The 18,356-nt window shown below is 52.8% G+C and overlaps 1 protein-coding gene across 1 annotated transcript; it reads left to right on the forward strand.

The window, feature by feature from the left end:
- The first annotated feature begins 123 nt into the window (after positions 1–123).
- On the forward strand, positions 124–5,838 carry Dlx4 (distal-less homeobox 4). Its single transcript, XM_020171385.2, has 3 exons — positions 124–717; positions 3,889–4,076; positions 4,432–5,838. Exons 1-3 carry the CDS (start codon positions 435–437, stop codon positions 4,672–4,674), a joined length of 714 nt encoding a protein of 237 aa, XP_020026974.2. The 5' UTR covers positions 124–434; the 3' UTR covers positions 4,675–5,838.
- The last annotated feature ends 12,518 nt before the right edge of the window (positions 5,839–18,356 follow it).

Raw genomic sequence — 18,356 nt, forward strand, 5'->3', positions numbered from 1 at the left:
ACCCCAAGATTGGTGGACCTGGAGCTCGCGCTTCGCACCCCTCCCTTTTCCCTGTGCCCGCTGTCCCCGGAGGCGGGCCCCGGTTCCTGGCCTCCGTGAGGTCACCGCGGTGCGGTAGCCAATCAAGGACGTCTAAGTGGGCGGGGCCCCCGTCGGGTCCCGGGAACCAAATCCGATGAAGGGGGGGGCCCCCCCAAGGGACTTAGGGGGTTGGGGAAAAACCATGGGGGCACCCCCCGGAACCCCTTTCCCGGGTGCGAATTCTCTTCTGGAGAGGCGCAGAGAGACACTTTCCCTTGGATCTTACGTGCGGGGGCCGCTGGCTGTGGGAGCTCATCCGCTCCAACGCCAGAGGCTGGGCAAGAGAGTTCGCGGAGGAAGCCTACGGAGTCCGGGGCCATGACCTAAGCCCTTTGGCCCCGGCTCTGGCCGCAATGACCTCTTTTTCCTGCCCCCTTCCTGGCCGGGATGCCTCCAAAGTTGTCTTCCCGAACCTCGCCCCCGCCTCATCCGTAGTGGCTGCCTACCCACTTGGCCTGTGCCCCGCAACCGCAGCCTCCCCCGATTTATCCTACTCCGGGCCGTATGGCCACCTTCTGCCCCACTCCTACACCGGGCCGGCGACCTCGGGAGACTCCTACCTGCCCTGCCAGCAACCTATGGCACCATCTCAGCCCTTCCGCGGTCCCGCTGAACACTCGCAGGAAGCCGAGGCAGGTAAGTCGTGCCCCGGCGGCTCTTCCCACCTCTGGAGTCCGGCTCCTGTGCACCCCTAAACTTCGCCCTCGCCTGGTTGCACACAGCTAGCGGGATTCAACCTTACTCGGCTTCCACGGGATCCGAGGTAGGGGGAGGGTGAAAGGATGGGCGGGAGGCGCGGGAGGAGGGAGGCGCGGGGGAGGAGGGGACGCGGGGAGGAGAAGGGGAGAGTTGAGCTAGGTGTCCTTTCCAAACCGACCTTGTTTCGATTTGCCAGGCGTGTGAAGGCAGGCGGGGGGGCTCCCTACCCCACCCCCTGGAGCAACGGAGTTGTGCGTACCTGCATATAACGGAAAAGTGCAACAATCCAAATGTGGAGGGTGGCGGCCTAGCGCCTTCCTCAGGATTCTCCCCATCCTGTACTCTATCCCTTCTCCACGTCGCTCTTCTCTGGTCTCAAAAAGCAGTGCTCAAGCCAAACCCTGCTAAACAGAAATCAATTCCCAGATGGAGGGCTGTAGACATCTAGGTGGAACTCCTTCTCCTTTCTCCAGCCCCACCTCCTCTCCCCAGACAGTGCCTGACCTCAACTGGAAGCTGGTCCAGAAAAAAATGGGTCTAGGACCATTATCACTCATTGTTCAAAGAATAGAGCTACAAGCTGAGCAGTCTCATTTTCCCTGGCTACCTCAGCCTTCCAACCACAGGCAGCCCATCTCTGCCATCTCCACCTTTGGCTTTGGAGTAGGTTAGGCCCCAGTTTCCTGGAGCAGCTTTGAGTTCCTGAGAAAGTGTTCCCTGGATGGACTGACTCATCGAAGCCTAGGAGCAAAGGGTCTTCCCTGCCTTGGGGTTTGCATAGCTGAGCTGAGAGACAGACCCAATTCCACTAAAGGCCTCTGTACTCAGCACTTCCACCTCATTGTCCCAACAGTTGTCTTTGGTACAGTGCACCTAGGATGCACACCCACCAGGTGACTTCATTGCAGTCAACCTGGGAACCAGATGTCTCTTCCCTTCCCCTGTTGCTCTGCGGCAAACTCACAAACCATCCGAGCTTGAAGGAACCATGGAGTTTAGGAGCTCAACCTTTACCTATGGGCAAATTGAGGCAGGAAGAAAGGGTTGCATGGGTTAAGGACACAACCTGTTTTCCAGGCTCTTGGCCATAGGTAAATCCACTTTTACTGCATGAAACCAGGAAAGATTTTAGGGAACTTCTCAGAGCTTCACTGAACCCCAATGACAGATCTGGGGCTGCCTGTCCCTGGCTGCAGGGTCTGATTGGGAGTGGCGGGGGCTCCTCTGCAAATGAATTGGATTCTTCTTTTAAAGATACGCTAATGTGGTATGAGTGTGTTTGGGGAGTGGGGTGGACCTAGCCTGACCTTACTGGAGAACTGTTGACTGCATGGGTATCGTCAGTCCTATCTTCCGTACTCTTTCCCTTTCATTTTTTTTTTTTCTTTTTTGGCCTAAGGACAACCGAATGGAGAGTTCCTTGTCTTTACAGATTCTACCTCGATCCAACGAAAAGCCACACTCACAAATGTTTAAGTACACAAATGTACTTAAACTAGATTGTAGCATTTCTCTCTTGAAACTGATGTGCTCTGACTATTCTAGAATGAATGATCGGGGTGTGAATGGTGGGTGGGGGGAGGGTCCTCCTTTTACTTTGAGGGCACATTCATTTCCGCTCCAGAGAGGGATTTGGCTCTAGGAGAGCCCCACCAACATCCCCTTTTAGCCGGTGCTGCAGCCCCCCACGGAGGCCCTGGGGCTCTATAATGGCAACCAGGGGCCAGATCCAGTTTTGACTTGCCACAGCTGGTGAGGAGAAAGGCAGCTGTCCTGGAAGGAACTTGGAGAGGGGTCTATTCCGAAAGTTGGGGCGCGATGGAGTCTGAGAGTTCAGCAGCCGGGGCAGTGTCCGCGGCAATCTGTGTGTCAACGCCCGAATCGCGCGATCCACGCAGCCAGAGACACGGGTGGTCGCTGGGCTGCCAGCCCAAGGCTGCAAGTAGAGGGGTCGAAGCAGGGGAGTCTGAACAGGCGCGGGCGGGAGCGGAAACCCAACAGTTTTTCTGGGAATTGGCTGAGGTAGGGGTCGAAGGGGGGAGGATCTGAGAAGCCCGGAGTGTTTGAGGCCACGGGTGAGGGATGCGGGGGAGGTGAAAGTAACTGGTGACCGCGGCTGGCCAAGGGCGGAGACACTGACGTTTGTGGGGTGAGCCCAGCTGGGGGGCGCAGGCGGACAGAAGCCGCGCCTGGGCCCTGAGATCGCTCTCTCTCGGCTGGGGGTTTGCGGGACAGATCTGTGTAACCGGGACTACTGGAGAACCAGAAGGGCAGAAGGGGCCCAGACCTCCCGAGGTGGCACCCCGCGCGACCCAGCAGCGGCCCTGCCAGCCTGCGGTGCGGGACGCTGAGCTCTCGGATCCAGATCACCTTATCTGCCACGTAGGAACTCCTCTGTGCGTGCAGCCCAGCGGAGAACAGGGCTGCTCCACACCGACCTGACTTCTAAGGTCCCTGGAAATATCTCCACACTCCCAGCCAGCCCGCGGCGAGCAGAGAAGGAATGGTCACTTTTCCTGCAGGGTGCGCCTGAGGAGAAGGGTGGCCGGTGACAGTAAGGGAGGCGAAGGCAAACCCTGAGGGTCACTTTCCATGCTCTCATCCTGGCATTCAAGGACAGCTCAGCCAAATCTTTTCCGCTCTCCTCTTTCAGCAGCCCAGAGTGCCACGTGGACACTATCTGGCCTCTGAGCTTTGATTTTGCTTCCCAGCACCTGAAGTGCCCTTCCCTGTCCTCTCTAGGCCTCAGCTCAGCGTTCCACCCAATCTTTTGCTCTGCCTTATCCCAGGTCAGCGCCATCCCTGGGGCTGAACTCCGGCCTCCCACCTCCAGCGCCATGGTACCCTAGCTCTGGCCCTTGGCGCTTTCTGCACTCAGAACCCATGAGTGAAAGCTCCCGAGGGCCAAAACTGCACCATGTATCACCTGTCTCACAGTGTATGTAGAGGTTAAAAAGATAGATATGGCCAGGGGCCAGTGCTGAGTTTCGTGGTGGGGGCTGCTTTCTTGTTCGCTAGTGTTGGGCGGCATGCAGGCGCAGACCATGAAAATGCCTGACCTACCCTGTCACTCCCCAAGCACACACACCATCTTGTGCTGCCTCCCAGAATCGGAGAAGCCATGGCTGTCCCCAGAGCAGCACCTGCAGACTCCCACTAGGAAGCTTCGCAAACCAAGAACCATCTACTCAAGCCTTCAACTGCAGCACCTAAACCAGCACTTCCAGCACACGCAGTACCTGGCGCTGCCCGAGAGAGCCCAGCTGGCAGCACAGCTTGGCCTCACCCAGACCCAGGTGGGGCCAGTCCCATCCTTTCTGAGCCTGCTTCTGTAGGAACTCACCCCCCCTGGGTGAATGAGCTATGAGTCTCCCAGCTCTGGTGTTATAGTTCTCCAGGGGATGTTTATAGCTGGTCCTCAGCAAGGGTGGGCGGGATGGATTGGAAGGGGGAGGTCAAGTAGAGGAGGGCATCCAAACTGGGAGAAGTGATACTAGCTCAGGGAACTTCCTGGGCTATGGAGAATTCTGGAACAAATGTTCCCCACCTCTGCTCTTCTGCAGAAACCCTATAGCTGGGTCCCTTTTCCTTCCTCAAACCCTTCTACACAGACTCCTCATCTTTCATTCTATCCCCTTTTTCTCCCCAAAGGTAAAGATCTGGTTTCAGAACAAACGCTCCAAATACAAGAAACTTCTGAAGCAGAACTGTGGGGGACTGGAAAGAGACTTCCCCAGCAGACTGCCCTCCCTGGCTCCCTGCTCTCCTCGCCTTCCATCCCTGTGGGATCTACCCAAGGCAGGAACCCTGACCACTGGTGGCTCTGGCAACAGCTTTGGAGCCTGGTACCAGCGTCACTCCCCAAATGTGTTGGCTTCATCTCAGATGATGTGAGTCTGAGGAAGGGCTGGCCAGACCCAGGCCCTCCTGCCAAGCCCAGGACCCCCGCACACCTGCACTTCTGAGATGAGAGGAAACCAGCTCCAGATGGGTTTTCTCAGAGGACAAGGAACTAGAGGAGGAAAAAAGATGGGGTGGAATCCTGTCCCTCTGACCACACGGCTAAATCAAGGACTTTAGCCTGTACCACTACCATGGAACGGACACCTTCTCTCCAGCTGGACAAAGGCTCTAGAGAGAGGTCATTGGGCTGGAGTTCAGGATTGCCCCCAGGACCCATGGGTTTGCCATTCCCCTCTCCCTTTCAAAGGACTGCAGCCCCACCACAGCCTGGGGTCAAAACCAGGAGGAAACATTGTTTTTGCTTTGTGTCCACCTTGGGCCCTGCTCTGCCCATTTGTGAGCAAAAGCAGAAGTGGACAACTAGAGACTTCAAAGTACGTCTCCATTGGGTTCTACCCACCCACCTGTTTCTCCTGGTGGTCAGCCCATTACTTCCAGAACCAGGGGTGTAGCTTAGTGGTAGAGTGAGTGCTAAGCATGCGTGAGGACCCAGGTTTTATCCCTAGCACCAAACCAAATCTAAAGTAAAACATACAGATGTGGAGTTCATTGACCCATGGGTAATTTATGCCCCCCCTTTTAGAAAATGTTTTTAGCTTTAAATTTTTCTTTTTTTTTGAGACAGGATCTTGCTATGTAGCTCAAGCTGGCCTTGAACTCAAGATACTCCTGTCTTAGCCTCCTACATGCTGGGATTACAGGCATGCCCCACCATGCCTGGCTTTAGGTTTTCAAACTCTTTTAAAAGCCCTCTTCCTCCCAGTCTACCCATTTTGAGTAGATAATGGACCCACTTATCCATATGATTCAAGTATTTATTAAGAACCTATCCCATTATAGTCCTCACCTCTAATACCTAACAATAATCTTAGAAACCCAATAGGCTAACACTTTGGGGAAAACAGTGACAAATAGGTTCTCTGAATTAGTTCAGGCAGAGACACCCCCAAATAGGTGGGGTAGACCTGGCACTAAAGTTTCTCGCGACTGCCTCTGTCCAAAGGAACTGCTCAGATTCATAATCAGCCTGGCTTGTAGCCTCCCCCAAGCGCTTATCTGTACACCATGATGTTTAGAGATTAAAGTTTGTACAAAAGTCTGGATCCTGTCTGTGAGGTATGTTTGTCACCTGACTTCACAGGGTCTTTTCTATCCCACCTGACTCATCCTCCACTGACAAGAGGAGTCAGAGGCACTGGATTCTAATTTTGCCTCTGCACAAGCTAGCTCTTTGATTCTACTTCTGGAATGTTCTAATAACGCCCATAGTTTCATATGCTCCCGTGTTGTCAGAGTGGTCTTCAACAGCAGATTCTCTCCTGGCCCAGTTGTAGAGGGAGCCTGGAACCTGATCCATCTGCAGCCCCTGGCCCTGCTCACCTTGGGAGAGGACACACCCACTGAGCCAGACCAGTTTTACTGGGAGAAGTGTGCTGCTTCTGGGTGGAATGACCTCAGCCCACCACCAGGAAGGAGGAGGAGGGGGAGAAGGAAAACTCTAGCAGGAACTGGAATTCTCCATCTAACACACATTCAGAGCCTCTGCTGTGTTAGATCCTGAGGATACCATGGTGACCAAGGCAGCCGCTTTAGGCTAACAGGGAGCAGGACAAATGACTAGAGGCTGTGTAGCAAAAGGTAGACAAAGGGCAGGACAGAGAGCAGTGTGGGCACTATCCAGAGGCTGCAGTCCAGAGCAGGCAGGATGGGGTCAGTGTGGGGTGAGAAGACTGAGCCTCTCCAGGAGCAGCAGGCCCAGTGGTGATTCATGGCCACTGCACCCCACCACACACAGGCAGCATGGGTGAGGAGGGCTGTGGGAAGAAGGCAGAGGACAAGAGCCAATCATTCAGGGAATTTAGCCTAACAGTGGCCTCAGGGGCTGGGGAGGGGCCTCCAATTCCAGGCAAAAGGCTCCCAAGGTGAGCTTCCCTCCCTGCCTAAACCTGTTCCCAAGCAAACTGCAAACATGGGGCCACTGGCCCCAAACTGAAAAGCCTACTCAACCCAGCACCCATAGAAGCTTGACTTAGGGTTGTAGGTAGGACAGAGGGAGGGGTGTCACATTCACTGAAGCCACCCACCTCAGGATGCCTGCAAGCAGTCCTTCCTTACTCTCTTTCAGTGGCCACACCTATTCCCTGAGACACACAAGAAGGAGTCTCTTGGGGATGACAAATGGCTCCGGGCAAGCCAAAATCAAGACCAGGAGCAGTGGGGAGTGAGAGTGTCCAAAGGAAAGACCTCTTTTCCTCCCCTCCAGTGCCTTGCCTGGTCCTGGCTTCATTGCTCTAGGGGGTGGCCTGGCCCCAGACCCTTCCTCTGGATCTTCTCTGAGGCCACAGGCCCTTGGGGCAGCTGTTCCCTCCCAGCAGGCCGCACACTCCGCTTTCCACAGAGCTGAGATAAGATCTACCGCCCCATCTCGGAAAGCCTCCAAAGGCAGATTAATTGGACAACCCAACGAGTCGCATCGTTAAAACAACAGCCTGGGTTGTAAAGTTAAGTAGCAGGAGTGTAATTGCTCTCCCAGCCAGCAGCCATCTGAGCAGAAGGCAACCCCCTTCCTCACCCCCAGCCACCCATTCCAAGGGAAACAGGAATCTCTTTTCTACTTGGGAGCTGGTCCAGTTTCCCTGGGGTGATGATGTGCCTGGAGCCTCAGTGGAGGAGACACCCCATTCTCATTCCTCAAACCAACAGGATTACAGAAGGGGAAACCTGTGGCTTCTTCCCTTCAGGAAGCCCCACTGGGAACATTGGAGGAGAACAAGACTGAATCTTGGGGACTTTGGTCTCCAAAGAGTCCCACCTCTGCCACTTGCTGTGTGACTTTTGGCAAATTTCTTATCCTCTCTCCGAGCCTTATTTTAGCTCCCTAACAGGGGCACATTAATCGAATTTGCTTTGCAGTGTGGTTGTGATGGTGAATGAGATAGCACTTGTAACATGCTTGACACAGTGCCTGGAACACAGCAAATAATAAATGGCATTTTATAGCTGCTGTTATGATTATTGGGGATGGGGGGGTTATGGTGAGAGTGAGTTCACTCTGCCATCCATTCACCTCTTGCCTCCAGCAGACCTGCCTCTTGAGGGTAGTGAGAAAGACAAGGCTGGAACTTAGAACTCAACACATCCCTGGTCATTACCATTTGACAGTAAGACCCAGGCCAAAGTTCCAAATGCAAAAAGAGGGGGCAGCTTTTGTGCCTCTGAAATCAGCTGAGACTGGAAAATGGAAATTGTGTCTGAGATTGCCCAGGGTACTTGTTATCACCTATATAGTCTCAGCAGCAGGAAAGCCATAGGAAAATTTTGGGGCTTCCCCTCCCTCTGGGTCATTCACCTTCCCTCCCCCTCCCCCTGCATCCTATTTTAAGGCTTGCCCCTCATTCTCTTCTCCAACAAAATGAGATTCAATTAATTCAATTAAAGCAATTTTGGAAGCAGCTCCTGAAGGCTTTCGATGTGAGATAATTACGAGTAATTTGCTTCTGTGAAGAGGAAAAGGTTACATGGGGTCTTGGGGGGAAGGAGGTTACCCCTCCTCATCAAATGCACACAGATCTAGAAGGATTCCACACTGCAATCTTAGCTGCCCTCCCATTGGACAAATTACTTGCAGGTGGGAAGAGGGAGCCTGCACTGGTGGGAGGGGGTGGGAAGACACCCAGTGACAGTCTGCCCCTCCTCCACCCCAAAGCCGCTGTGCGAGTGGGGGTGGGGCGCTGCTTGCTCTGGACAAAATGTCTGCATACCTGTAGCGGCTGACTACTCAGCTCCAGCCTCCTTGGAGTTCGGATGCCTGGACTTGCCTCTGGGATTGGATCCAGAGTCGATGGAATGTTATTCAGGTAGTTGAAGCCTGTGTAGATGGGGGCCTTGGAGATCAAGGACTTCCTTAGAATTTATAAGGGATGTGGGAGAATTTATAAGAGAGGGGAGAAGACAGAGAAGGTGGACAGTGGCTTCTTGATTCCAAGTTGCTTTCTCTCCCCTCCCATCCTCTCCCCTCCCATCCTTTCCCCTCCCAGGCTACAGGGGTTTCTGGTTCTACCTGGTGTCTAATCTCAATCCCTTCCATTGTAGTGGTGGCAAATCCCCTCTCATCTTTCTTTCCTCAGGGCCTCTGAAACCTTTTCCTTCCCCCAAAGCATCCTACTGGTGTTCCCACCCCCACCTCACCTGGATAGTCCTTTACTGCGAAGGCCTGGGAAGCGGTGAAGGGAGGATGTGGATGGATCACAGCAGGACCTGGAGTTAGGGTAGGGCTTCAGTCTCACAAAATGCCTCTCAGCCCTGCCCACAAAGGGATTAGGGTGCCCCTTTCCCTGGGAGCCCCGTTTCAGGAGGTGAGCAATGTTTTAACAATAATGGTGGAAAAGAAAAATCTTTGACCCCAAAGTATCTCTATCATGCCCCTCTTGCATCCCTCTCCCTCTTTACTTTTCTCATTCTGAGAGATTCCTTTGATTCCAGTTTCTCCCCACTCCATCCATGCACTTCCTTCTCTGAGCAGCAGGCTGTTAGACACGGGAACGGGAAGCCAGAGAGAAATTTCTTCCGTGAGTCCTCGGTGTCTGCTGTTTCTCCGTGACAGACAAACTCCGAGAAGGAAGAGTGGCCTCCTGGCCATCAATGCCTCCACTTCCCCTTCCATGGACAACTCAGCTCAGGTTTAAAGGACGAGTAAAAGACCTATTATCGCAAACCTCAAAATACAAGACCCTAGACAAATATTTTCTATAGAGCAGACCGGGGCTCAAGGCTCGGGCATGCACATTTGCACAGAAGACGCACACATAGGCAGGCAGACACACACAGGATACATGGAGTAGATAAAGCAGTGCACATAAACACCGTGTGCATATGCACATGAAACATTCCTGTAGCTGTACATGGAGGCACACAGAGGAGTGTACCTACAGCCTGATGCTTGCAGAGAGAAGCTTGGTATCTAGGGTTGCCGAGGAAGGAGATGCTCAGGACTTCAACTCAGGCAGAAACAGACAGAAACAGTTACAGAAATCTGTAGACTAGCGTGTGTGTGTGTGTGTGTGTGTGTGTGTAGGGGGCAGGCCTTTTTCTATCTCTTCCCCCGCCCCTTCTCTTGCCCTCCCTTTTTCCTGGCTCCTATTTTCTGGGAATATTTCCCTGGTGAGTGGCTGGGGAAGAAGGCTGAAGGCCACAGAAACCGATAATTTTATTATGACTTTATTTTCTTTGTTCCCTAAAGACTTGCCTGCTTCTTTTCTTGAGCTCTAGCAAGGAAAGCTCCTGTCCACAGTCCTTCTCTGCACACACCATGGCTCCCAGACATGGCCATACCATCCAGCTCTGCTACAAGAACCTATAGAGTAGCTGGCGGGGGTGGGGGGGGTTCCCTTGAATGTCTCCACTGAGCCCTCTGCTTCCCTGTTCTGACACTGACCCCATGGAGGGAGAAGGGGGCCTGGGATCACAGAATGGCAAGGAAAATCCTGAACCTGGATCTGCTACTGCTTGCTATGTGACCTGGGCAAGTTAATACCCTCTCTGAAAATCAGCTGATTTCTCCTGCTGAGTCCTGGGATGGAGAGGGTACTAACTTGTGTTTACCACACTTTCCACTCTAGTCTGGGGCGTTGTAAGGCAGACCTTGTCTCTTTCATCATACTGAAGATTCACTAAGAACAGGACTCTGCTTCCCCCGTCATATTGGATGCATTCTGCAGCTCCTTCCAACCCCATGGCTGATACTAAGGCGCTCAGGCCCATTGGCACCCTGGGGACATGTCTGGCTAGCCTGGGAAGGGGAAGGAGGGAGCCCCAAGCTTCTGCCAATCATCAAGCATTCTGATTCAGTGCTTCACAGTGCCAGGCCTCAACTTCTCTGGCCCCAAAATGAAGAGATGACTTCATTTCCAGGGAGGGCCTCACTTTGTGAATACATGTGGCATATGTTCCTCTCAGTCCCATCTGCACCATTCCCTTTCAGAGTTCACTTAAACTGGGGTGAGACCTAAGAAAGAACCATAGCCAGCACAGGGAGATTCTGCTCTGCCCCTCAAACTGATGAGTATGATACAGGTTGAATAAGGAGGTTGGTACTGCATTACCTGGATGACCATGCTTAGGTCATGAACCTCCCTGGGAATCCCCTCCACCCAGAAGGCCACCCCGATCACCTTCACTGCCCCGCTTTGCACATTAGCCAGACCAGGGAGGACTTGCACTCCTCCCTCAGACTGGAGGTTGACAGAGAGCAGGGCATTGGCTTCCCCTCTCAAACTGGGGGCTCCTGGGCTCAATGCCTTGTTCCTCCTCTCCCTTTGGGAGGAGGAAGTGAGAGGGGATGAAGGCTTGTGGTCCTCACCGAGGCCCTGCCCCTCCTCTGCATGAAGGCCCGCAGAGCCACTAGCCCACTCCTCTTCCTGAACTCCCTAGCTGCTCTCAGTCTCAGCAAGCTGGGGCCTGCTGGCAGACTCCTCCTCCCAGCCCTGGAGCTGCCGGGAATTCTTTGCTCCAACAGATCCTGGGGGAAGCCAGACTGCACGAGGCTCATGACATGCCTATGCTGGGCTCCTGTCACATTCCCTGAGCCCAGGGGGATCAGCTGGATCCACCAGTACAGGCTTCCTCCACCCTGATGACCCCAGGTTTTTGCCTCACCTCCTCAAGGCTTGCTACCTTCCTCCCCTAGCCCAGAATTCTGCCTTGGGACTCATCTCTGGCATTATGTTCCTCTCACTCCCAGCCCTTTGGCAGCCCCATCTGAAAAATGAGAAATATTCTCCCTTCCCCCTTGAAAAACCAAATTTGTTTCCCCCTCCGGAAAGACTCAGTTGGATGCGTGAGCAAGTCACTTCACCTCCCTGGGTTTTTATTTCCTCACCTATGCTGTAGGGATCATGACCAAACTGATGCCCCAAAGATCATGGAGGCAGCGAGAGTGCATCCCTGGTAAGTTATGAAATACACAAGGTATGCCAGGAGAAACTCCTTCACCCTGCCCATACCAATGTGGTGCCAGGGTGTCTCTCTTCCACCATCCACAAGGCTTCCCCTCTGCCCTACCAACTTATCATGAATGGCGCAGAGTATATAGTTCCACAATAGATACAGGAACATAAAATAATGAAGAGTTAGATTCCTGTTCAAGTTCAACTCCATGACCCTGGGCAAATTTTTTTTTTTTTTGGTCCTGGTGTTTGAACTCAGGGCCTACACCTTGAGCCACTCCGCCAACCCTTCTTTGTGATGGGTTGTTGTTGTTTGTTTTTCAAGTAGGTTCTCACAAACTGTTTGCCCAGGCTGGCTTCATACCTTGATCCTCCTGATCTCTGCCTCCTAAAAACTAGGATTACAGGCGTGAGCCACCAGTGCCTGGCCTCTGGGCAAGTTTCTTACCCTCACCTGGAAAATGAAGACTATTGCATGTGCTTCAAAAGTTGTGGTGAGGACTAGGGTTGGGTGTAGCTCAGTGGTAGAGCACTCGTCTAGCATGCATGAGGCATTGAATTTGATCCTCAGCACTGCAAACAAAACAAAACAAAACAACCCCCCCAAAAAACCAACAAAAACAAAAGCAAAAATAAAGTTGTTGTGGAGTAAATGAATTGAAACACACAAACACTGTAATATGGAAAGTACCAAGCAAGGAAACTTTCTCTATGCATGAGGGATTTTACCCTCTGCCATTCTTTTCTGCTTGGGAATCTTTGTCCCTACCAAGCATCTCTTGGGCAAAGGGCCACCTGCTAGCAGAGCCCCAGTGTGGTCTGTCTCCCCCAGATACCCAGCAACATGGGTGGTAGGCTAGACAGAAGTTGCTTTGTGATGAGAAAGTTGTACAGGAGGTGGCTAAAGGGTGAGGAGTGCTGACTGTACTTCCAGGACAGCCCTCTGGGCACCTCAGGTGGGAAGACACCTGAGGAGGTGAGGCCATCCACTCTCTGCCTGGGTCACAGCTAACACTGAGGCAGATAATATACCTGGCTTCTTCCTTCATGAAAGAGTTCCCCTCCTGTAACCCAAGAACCTCTCCAACTAGGGAAGAAAGCAGAGACAAAACTATTTATGTTTCTGACATTTGACTGGGTACCTGGGAAACTTGAGAGAGTCTAGGGATTGAAACAAAAACAATAACTTCTAGAATTAAGAGAATTTTTGTACAGCGACTGGTTACAAGATAAACATAAGACATCAGTCACTACTTTCTAGCATAGTAAGAAATAAGGGAAAATATTCCTCGCTTAATGGAAATGTAAAAAACTACCTAAGCATGTCAGTGTGGAGACCAGCCCTTTAGCTAATCAGCCACTGAGATATATCATCCCTTCTGCTGGTGCTAAGCACATGACTGTCCCAGGTGACCACGCCTCCACATCTAAAGCATAACCGGCTTACACTGGAACCAAGAGGGAGGAATTCTCTAGGAGATGTCCCCCCTCGGAGGAGGAAGAGCCATCTTTGGACTCATTGAGGGTACTAAGAACTCCCTAGAGCAAGTGAGGAGTATGTGATTTAGTCTAAAACTGACAGTACAGGTTTTGGAGCTTCCAGCATTATGTCAAATTTTGTGCTAAGCCCTTTATATGTGTTATCTCCTTTCCTGTAAGAGAGGTATGATTAGCTCCATTTTATAGGTAAGAGAAAGTAAGGCTCAGACTTAGAGAGGGCAGGTGACTGACCTAAGGTTACACAGCCTCAGTTATCTCACCTGTGAAATAAGATAATAAGGGCACTGACTTTGTCAGGTTGTTCTGGGGAATTAAACAAGAGGCTGTGCCTGTGAAAACTCTTGGCACACAGTAGGTTCTCTGTTAGCATCTCCCCTGCCCCAAATCTCAGGAGAGCCTGTCTGCTCTTGGGAGAAATTTCTTCTGCTTTCCTTCCTTCCCAGCCTGCCTCCTGTTCCCTCCAGCCTTGTGACTTTTTCAGCTGCTCCCCCTCCCTAGGCAGAGGACACATCAAACTCCCCCTTCCCCATTGATGGTTCCCAAGCCGAGGGCAGGCCCCACTGGCTCTAGGGCTGGGTGTGGGACAGTGCCACACGCATTGCATGGCGTGGCTGGGCACCCTCAGTGTGCAGGGAAGGGCACGCTGCTGCTGTTTGCCAGGTGCTAGGTGAACTGCCTGGTATGGGGGGACGCCCCCTCCCCTGCTGCAGCTAATCCTCCAGGGTGTGGAGTCTCAGCTCCTTGCTTACTCAGCAGACACTCTCAGTCCTGCTCTGATTTGCCCCAGGAGACAACCCAGGAATTTGGGCCTGGAGGCCCCTCCTCCTGTTTGTCCCCCTCCCCAGGTCTACCTGTTTCCAGGATGCCCTCAGCCCCTCCTTCTCTACAGCCAACCTTGGGCAGAGAGAAGCTGTGGTAGTGGTCACACTCCAGACCCTTCCTTAGTACTTCTTGGGCCTCTGAGCTTGCCAGGACTCTTGTGGGGCTCAACAGATCAGTTTTCTGCTTTCTCTCACTCCTAGGAAGCCTCCTCCTTCCTCTGCTCACCAGCCCACCTGAGCTTCAGATCACAGGGACTAATGCACCTGCTCTCACGGAATGCTCTTGACACTGCGAGGGCTTGAGTGCTCACTCAGTGGGGCCTGTCCAGATGTTGCCTGGTGCAGGTGGAGAAGCCTCACTCAGAACACAGCCTCTCATTTGTTGTGTGACCTTGGGCAAGTCACAGTCTCTCTGCTCCTGCTTCCTAGTAATAGAAATCAAAGTCAGCTCCTGAAGCTGCACAGGACAGTGACTGGTGCCTCGCTTTCCTCCAGCATCCTGACGGGTCAGTTCTCATTTCCTTCCCAGCCTCACAGCTAGCCCTTCATCTGATGCTGAAAGAGGGATAGTGAGGGTCCCAAGAGTTCTCTGTCACTTCATTTATTCATTCATGCACCTGATGTTCTCTGAGCATCCTGCTGTTTCCACCCAGGCTAGACATCCGGTAGGGCTATTCAGGTGAAGATACCCAAGCTCCTGCCCTCAATCCTGATCCCTCGGTTGAAATCCTTCACCAGCTTTGTCTTCAGGGACCTAGGTATAAAAGGCATCCGCAGGTCCCTGCCTTCCAACCCAGCAACCCTCTCCAGGGTGAACAAAAGACTGGGCAAAGCCCATGTCAGTGCTAGGAACTGGGGATAAAGCCACAAAAAGGTGCCATGTAGGCTCTGCCTGAGCAATACTAGTAATGAAAGTCTAAAAAGAGTCACTGACTCCATGGTGTCCAGCATGGCTAAGAAAAACTGTGGCTGGGGACCCAGGTTTGCATTCTGGGAAGGTATTCTGGAGGAGGGATGCTGGGCTCCTGGCCCTGACTTCCTGACCTTTGCCTGCTCCCAAAAGTCCCCCACACCTGTTCTCTTTGCCCTCAGTCCCTCCAGAGCCCCATCAGTCTGTCCTCCTGCCCCTTCCCTGGGGCTGAGGAAACTCATCTCCAAGCACTTTTTGGCTTCTAAGCCTCCCAGTCTCAGGCTGCTGGGAGGTTGGTAAACAGCTTATTAAGGTGATTAACGCTGCAATTAAGCTGGAAAAACAGAGGCCAGGGTGCTGGCTTCAGGTTCCCCCTTCTCCTCCCCCTGCCTTCTCCCCTTCCCCTCAGATCCCCTCTGGGCTTAGTTGATGCAACTCTGAGGACTTTGGGCAACAAGGGCCCTCACAGAGGGGCTTGGAAGCCAAGCTGGGAGGATGGGCAGCAGGCTCGTTGCTCAGCTGCCCAAAGTCCCCCCAGCATTTCACTAACAATCCCAGACTGTGTGGTGGGCGGGGGGCGTAGTGCAGTGGAGAACAAGGCAATAGTGAATAGAAGCTGAATTGGGTGATTCTCTAAGATCCCCTAGCCTGGATCTCCCTCCATGGAAAAACCTCAGGGACAGGGTTAGAGACCATCCTTCTTATCTGCTTCCCCAGGCAGGAAGGATAGGAACTGTCTCTTCCCCAAAGAGAGACAGGGAACACCATTCTTTGTCCTTTCTGAAGCTCAAGGTGTCAGGGCAGCTGTTGGCACACTTGAGGGACTGGGACTACCAGACCATGACCTCTGTGAACGCAACATCCAGAAGGACTCAGGGACCTCCTGCCTCTCCTCTCCAAGGCCCAGACTAGCATGACCCCAGGCTGCCGCTTTCAGGTTGTCCTTCTCTCCACCCCATGGAGTCCTGGAGGGGGAATCATATCAGGTGGGGCTCCAGGGAATTTGTTCTCCATCTTTGCTTTTTCTGCTTCATCTTCTTTCAAGACATCATTCCAGTGCCCTCTCCGCCATGAATCTTTTTCTCCCCACTGGCTGCCAGATGCCCCTGCCCTTTCCTCTGGACTCTGCCAGGTCTTCCCTGGACTGTGTCAGGTTTGCTCAGCTGTGAGCCTCTCCAGGTCAGGCTTGCTTCTAGCCTGTGCTCCTAGCACAGGCTCTGGGCCTCCTTCCCTAGGCTTTGGTCATCTGTGCCTGGCATACAGCAGGTGTTCTGCAAATATAGATTTCTTTTTGAGTGCACCTATAGATGTTGGATCAGCTCACGTGGCAAGTGCAGCCAGGGTCTGGGTCTGAATCAGGGGTGTGAGGGCTGGATAATCAGTAGCCACTTCCATTAACTAAGCATTCTCACCAAGTGCTGGGTACCTTGTTAGCATTTTATGTGGATTATCCCATTTAATCCTCTCACCAACCACGCTAGGTAGGCAGCATTACCCGTGCATTACAGATGAGGAAACTGAAGTCTAGAAAGGTTAAGGGACTTGCTCAAGGTCACACAGCCAGTAAAATGGCGGAGGCAGGATTCAAATCCAGGTCAGCTGACTCCAGCATGCACATTCCTGACCAGAGCATTAAGCTTTTCTTAGGACTTGCCTAGAGGAAGAAGCCCAGGTGCTCCCCTTCCCAGGAAGAACTTGGGAAGGGGGCTGGTAGGATGTGGGGGATTTAAGTGGCTCCAGCTCTCTCACACTCTGCCCCAAGCACCTAAGTGAACAGATAGAAGAAAAGCCCACTAAGAGTACCCATTCTCTCTGCAGACCGGGGTTCAAATCCCAGCATTGCCATGTATTTGTTATGTGACCCTTTTTTTCCTTCCTTCCTTCCTTCCTCTTTCTCTCTCCCTCCCTCCTTCCTTCCGCTTTTCTCCTTCCCTCCCTCCCTTCCTTCCTTTCCTTTCATCTTCCTTCCTTCTTTCTTTCTTTTCTTTTTCTCTCTCACAGCTCATGGCCTGCTACTGTAGCCTCAGTTTTCTCATCTGAAAAATGGACACTATACCCCTCACTTGCCAAGCTATGGTGACAATCACATGCAAAGCACTTAGTGTGGCATAATTTAGCAAATGCCAGTTTCTACTAAGACTTGGAGGACTGTGACCCATGGGGAATGTGGGGTTCCCTAATCTGCTCCCCTCTTCTTACTTGATAGTTGTTTGCCCCTAGCAAAAAATTGGCTTAGAAGCTCCACGTTGGCACTGGCACACTGGCTGTTAGGTCCTCCACCAAAGTCTCTATCCCCATGGGGCCCCTCACTAGGTCAATGAAGAGGGCAACCTGACTGGCCTGGAGGTGAGGAGAGGAGGAAGGGGAGGTCAGGGGTGGGGCCGACCCCTGCAGGAGGTCACCTGGGCAGTTAATCCAGCCTGACCGAGCCAGGATGAGCCGGGAGGAATTAGTGAGCTTACAACATCCTTTCATCCCGGGGCCGCCGCCTGCCTGCCCAGCCTCCCTTCTTCCTTCCTCCCTCTGCCCTTTTTTCCCTCTCCCTCCCTTTGCTGGCAGCCCAGCCCTAATAAAATGCAGTGTCTCCAGTGAGTCTGCCCGGCTGCCGCCTCACTGCTCCTGCCTGCACGCAGCCCTCAAACCAAACTGCTCAGCTCAGCCCTGCCTGGCAGCTGCCACCTTAACCCTTGCCAGCCCGCACCCGCTGGTGTTCGTGGGCTGAAGGCCTCCTCCCTCGTGCCTCCCAGGCATGGTGGGTGGGTGGAGGAAAGGACCAGGAGCCTGCTGCTTCTTTGCTTCTGAGAGGGAGAGGGGTGAAGAGGAGGCTGAGGGCCCCTGCCTCTCTAAGGCTGAGACTGTCAATCAAGTCCCTTCTGTTAACCTGAGATCCATCTGCTCCTTCGTCCTTCTCATCCCTCTTCTGCTTCTGTGCCTCATAAGATTCTCCAGAAGCCAGTCAGCTGGTGATAGGCCCATTTGACAGATGAGGTCCCTAAGGGACACTAAGGGAGGTTACAGGCTGAGCTGGGTCACTGTGACTGCTGGGGGGTGGTGCTGATTGCTGAGCAAGATTCTATTACAGACAGCTGCCTCTGTCTCTGCCTGAGTGTGTGCACAGGTGTCTGAGGCTGGAGTGACCTGCATGTGTTTTTGCACTTGTGCTTTGAGGGCCTAGGTCTGTTGGAGTGTTGTAGCTTTGGCTGTCACATTCATATGATGCTCAAGTGTCTCAGGTGTGTCTTTGTGTCTAGAGGGTGCCTACAGATGACAGTCCATTTGGCTCTTGTTGGACCACATGTATATATGTGACAATACAGAGATGTCATTGTGTCCAGTAACCCTATGTATAGAGAGAGTAGTTTTCCTCTGTGTCAAGAAATGGAACTCACCCCCCCACCCCCGCCCCAATTGATTCTCCCACCTCTAGCTCTCCTCTCA

This window comes from Castor canadensis, chromosome 11 (assembly GCF_047511655.1).
Source record: "Castor canadensis chromosome 11, mCasCan1.hap1v2, whole genome shotgun sequence".
NCBI classification, from domain to species: Eukaryota; Metazoa; Chordata; class Mammalia; order Rodentia; family Castoridae; genus Castor; species Castor canadensis.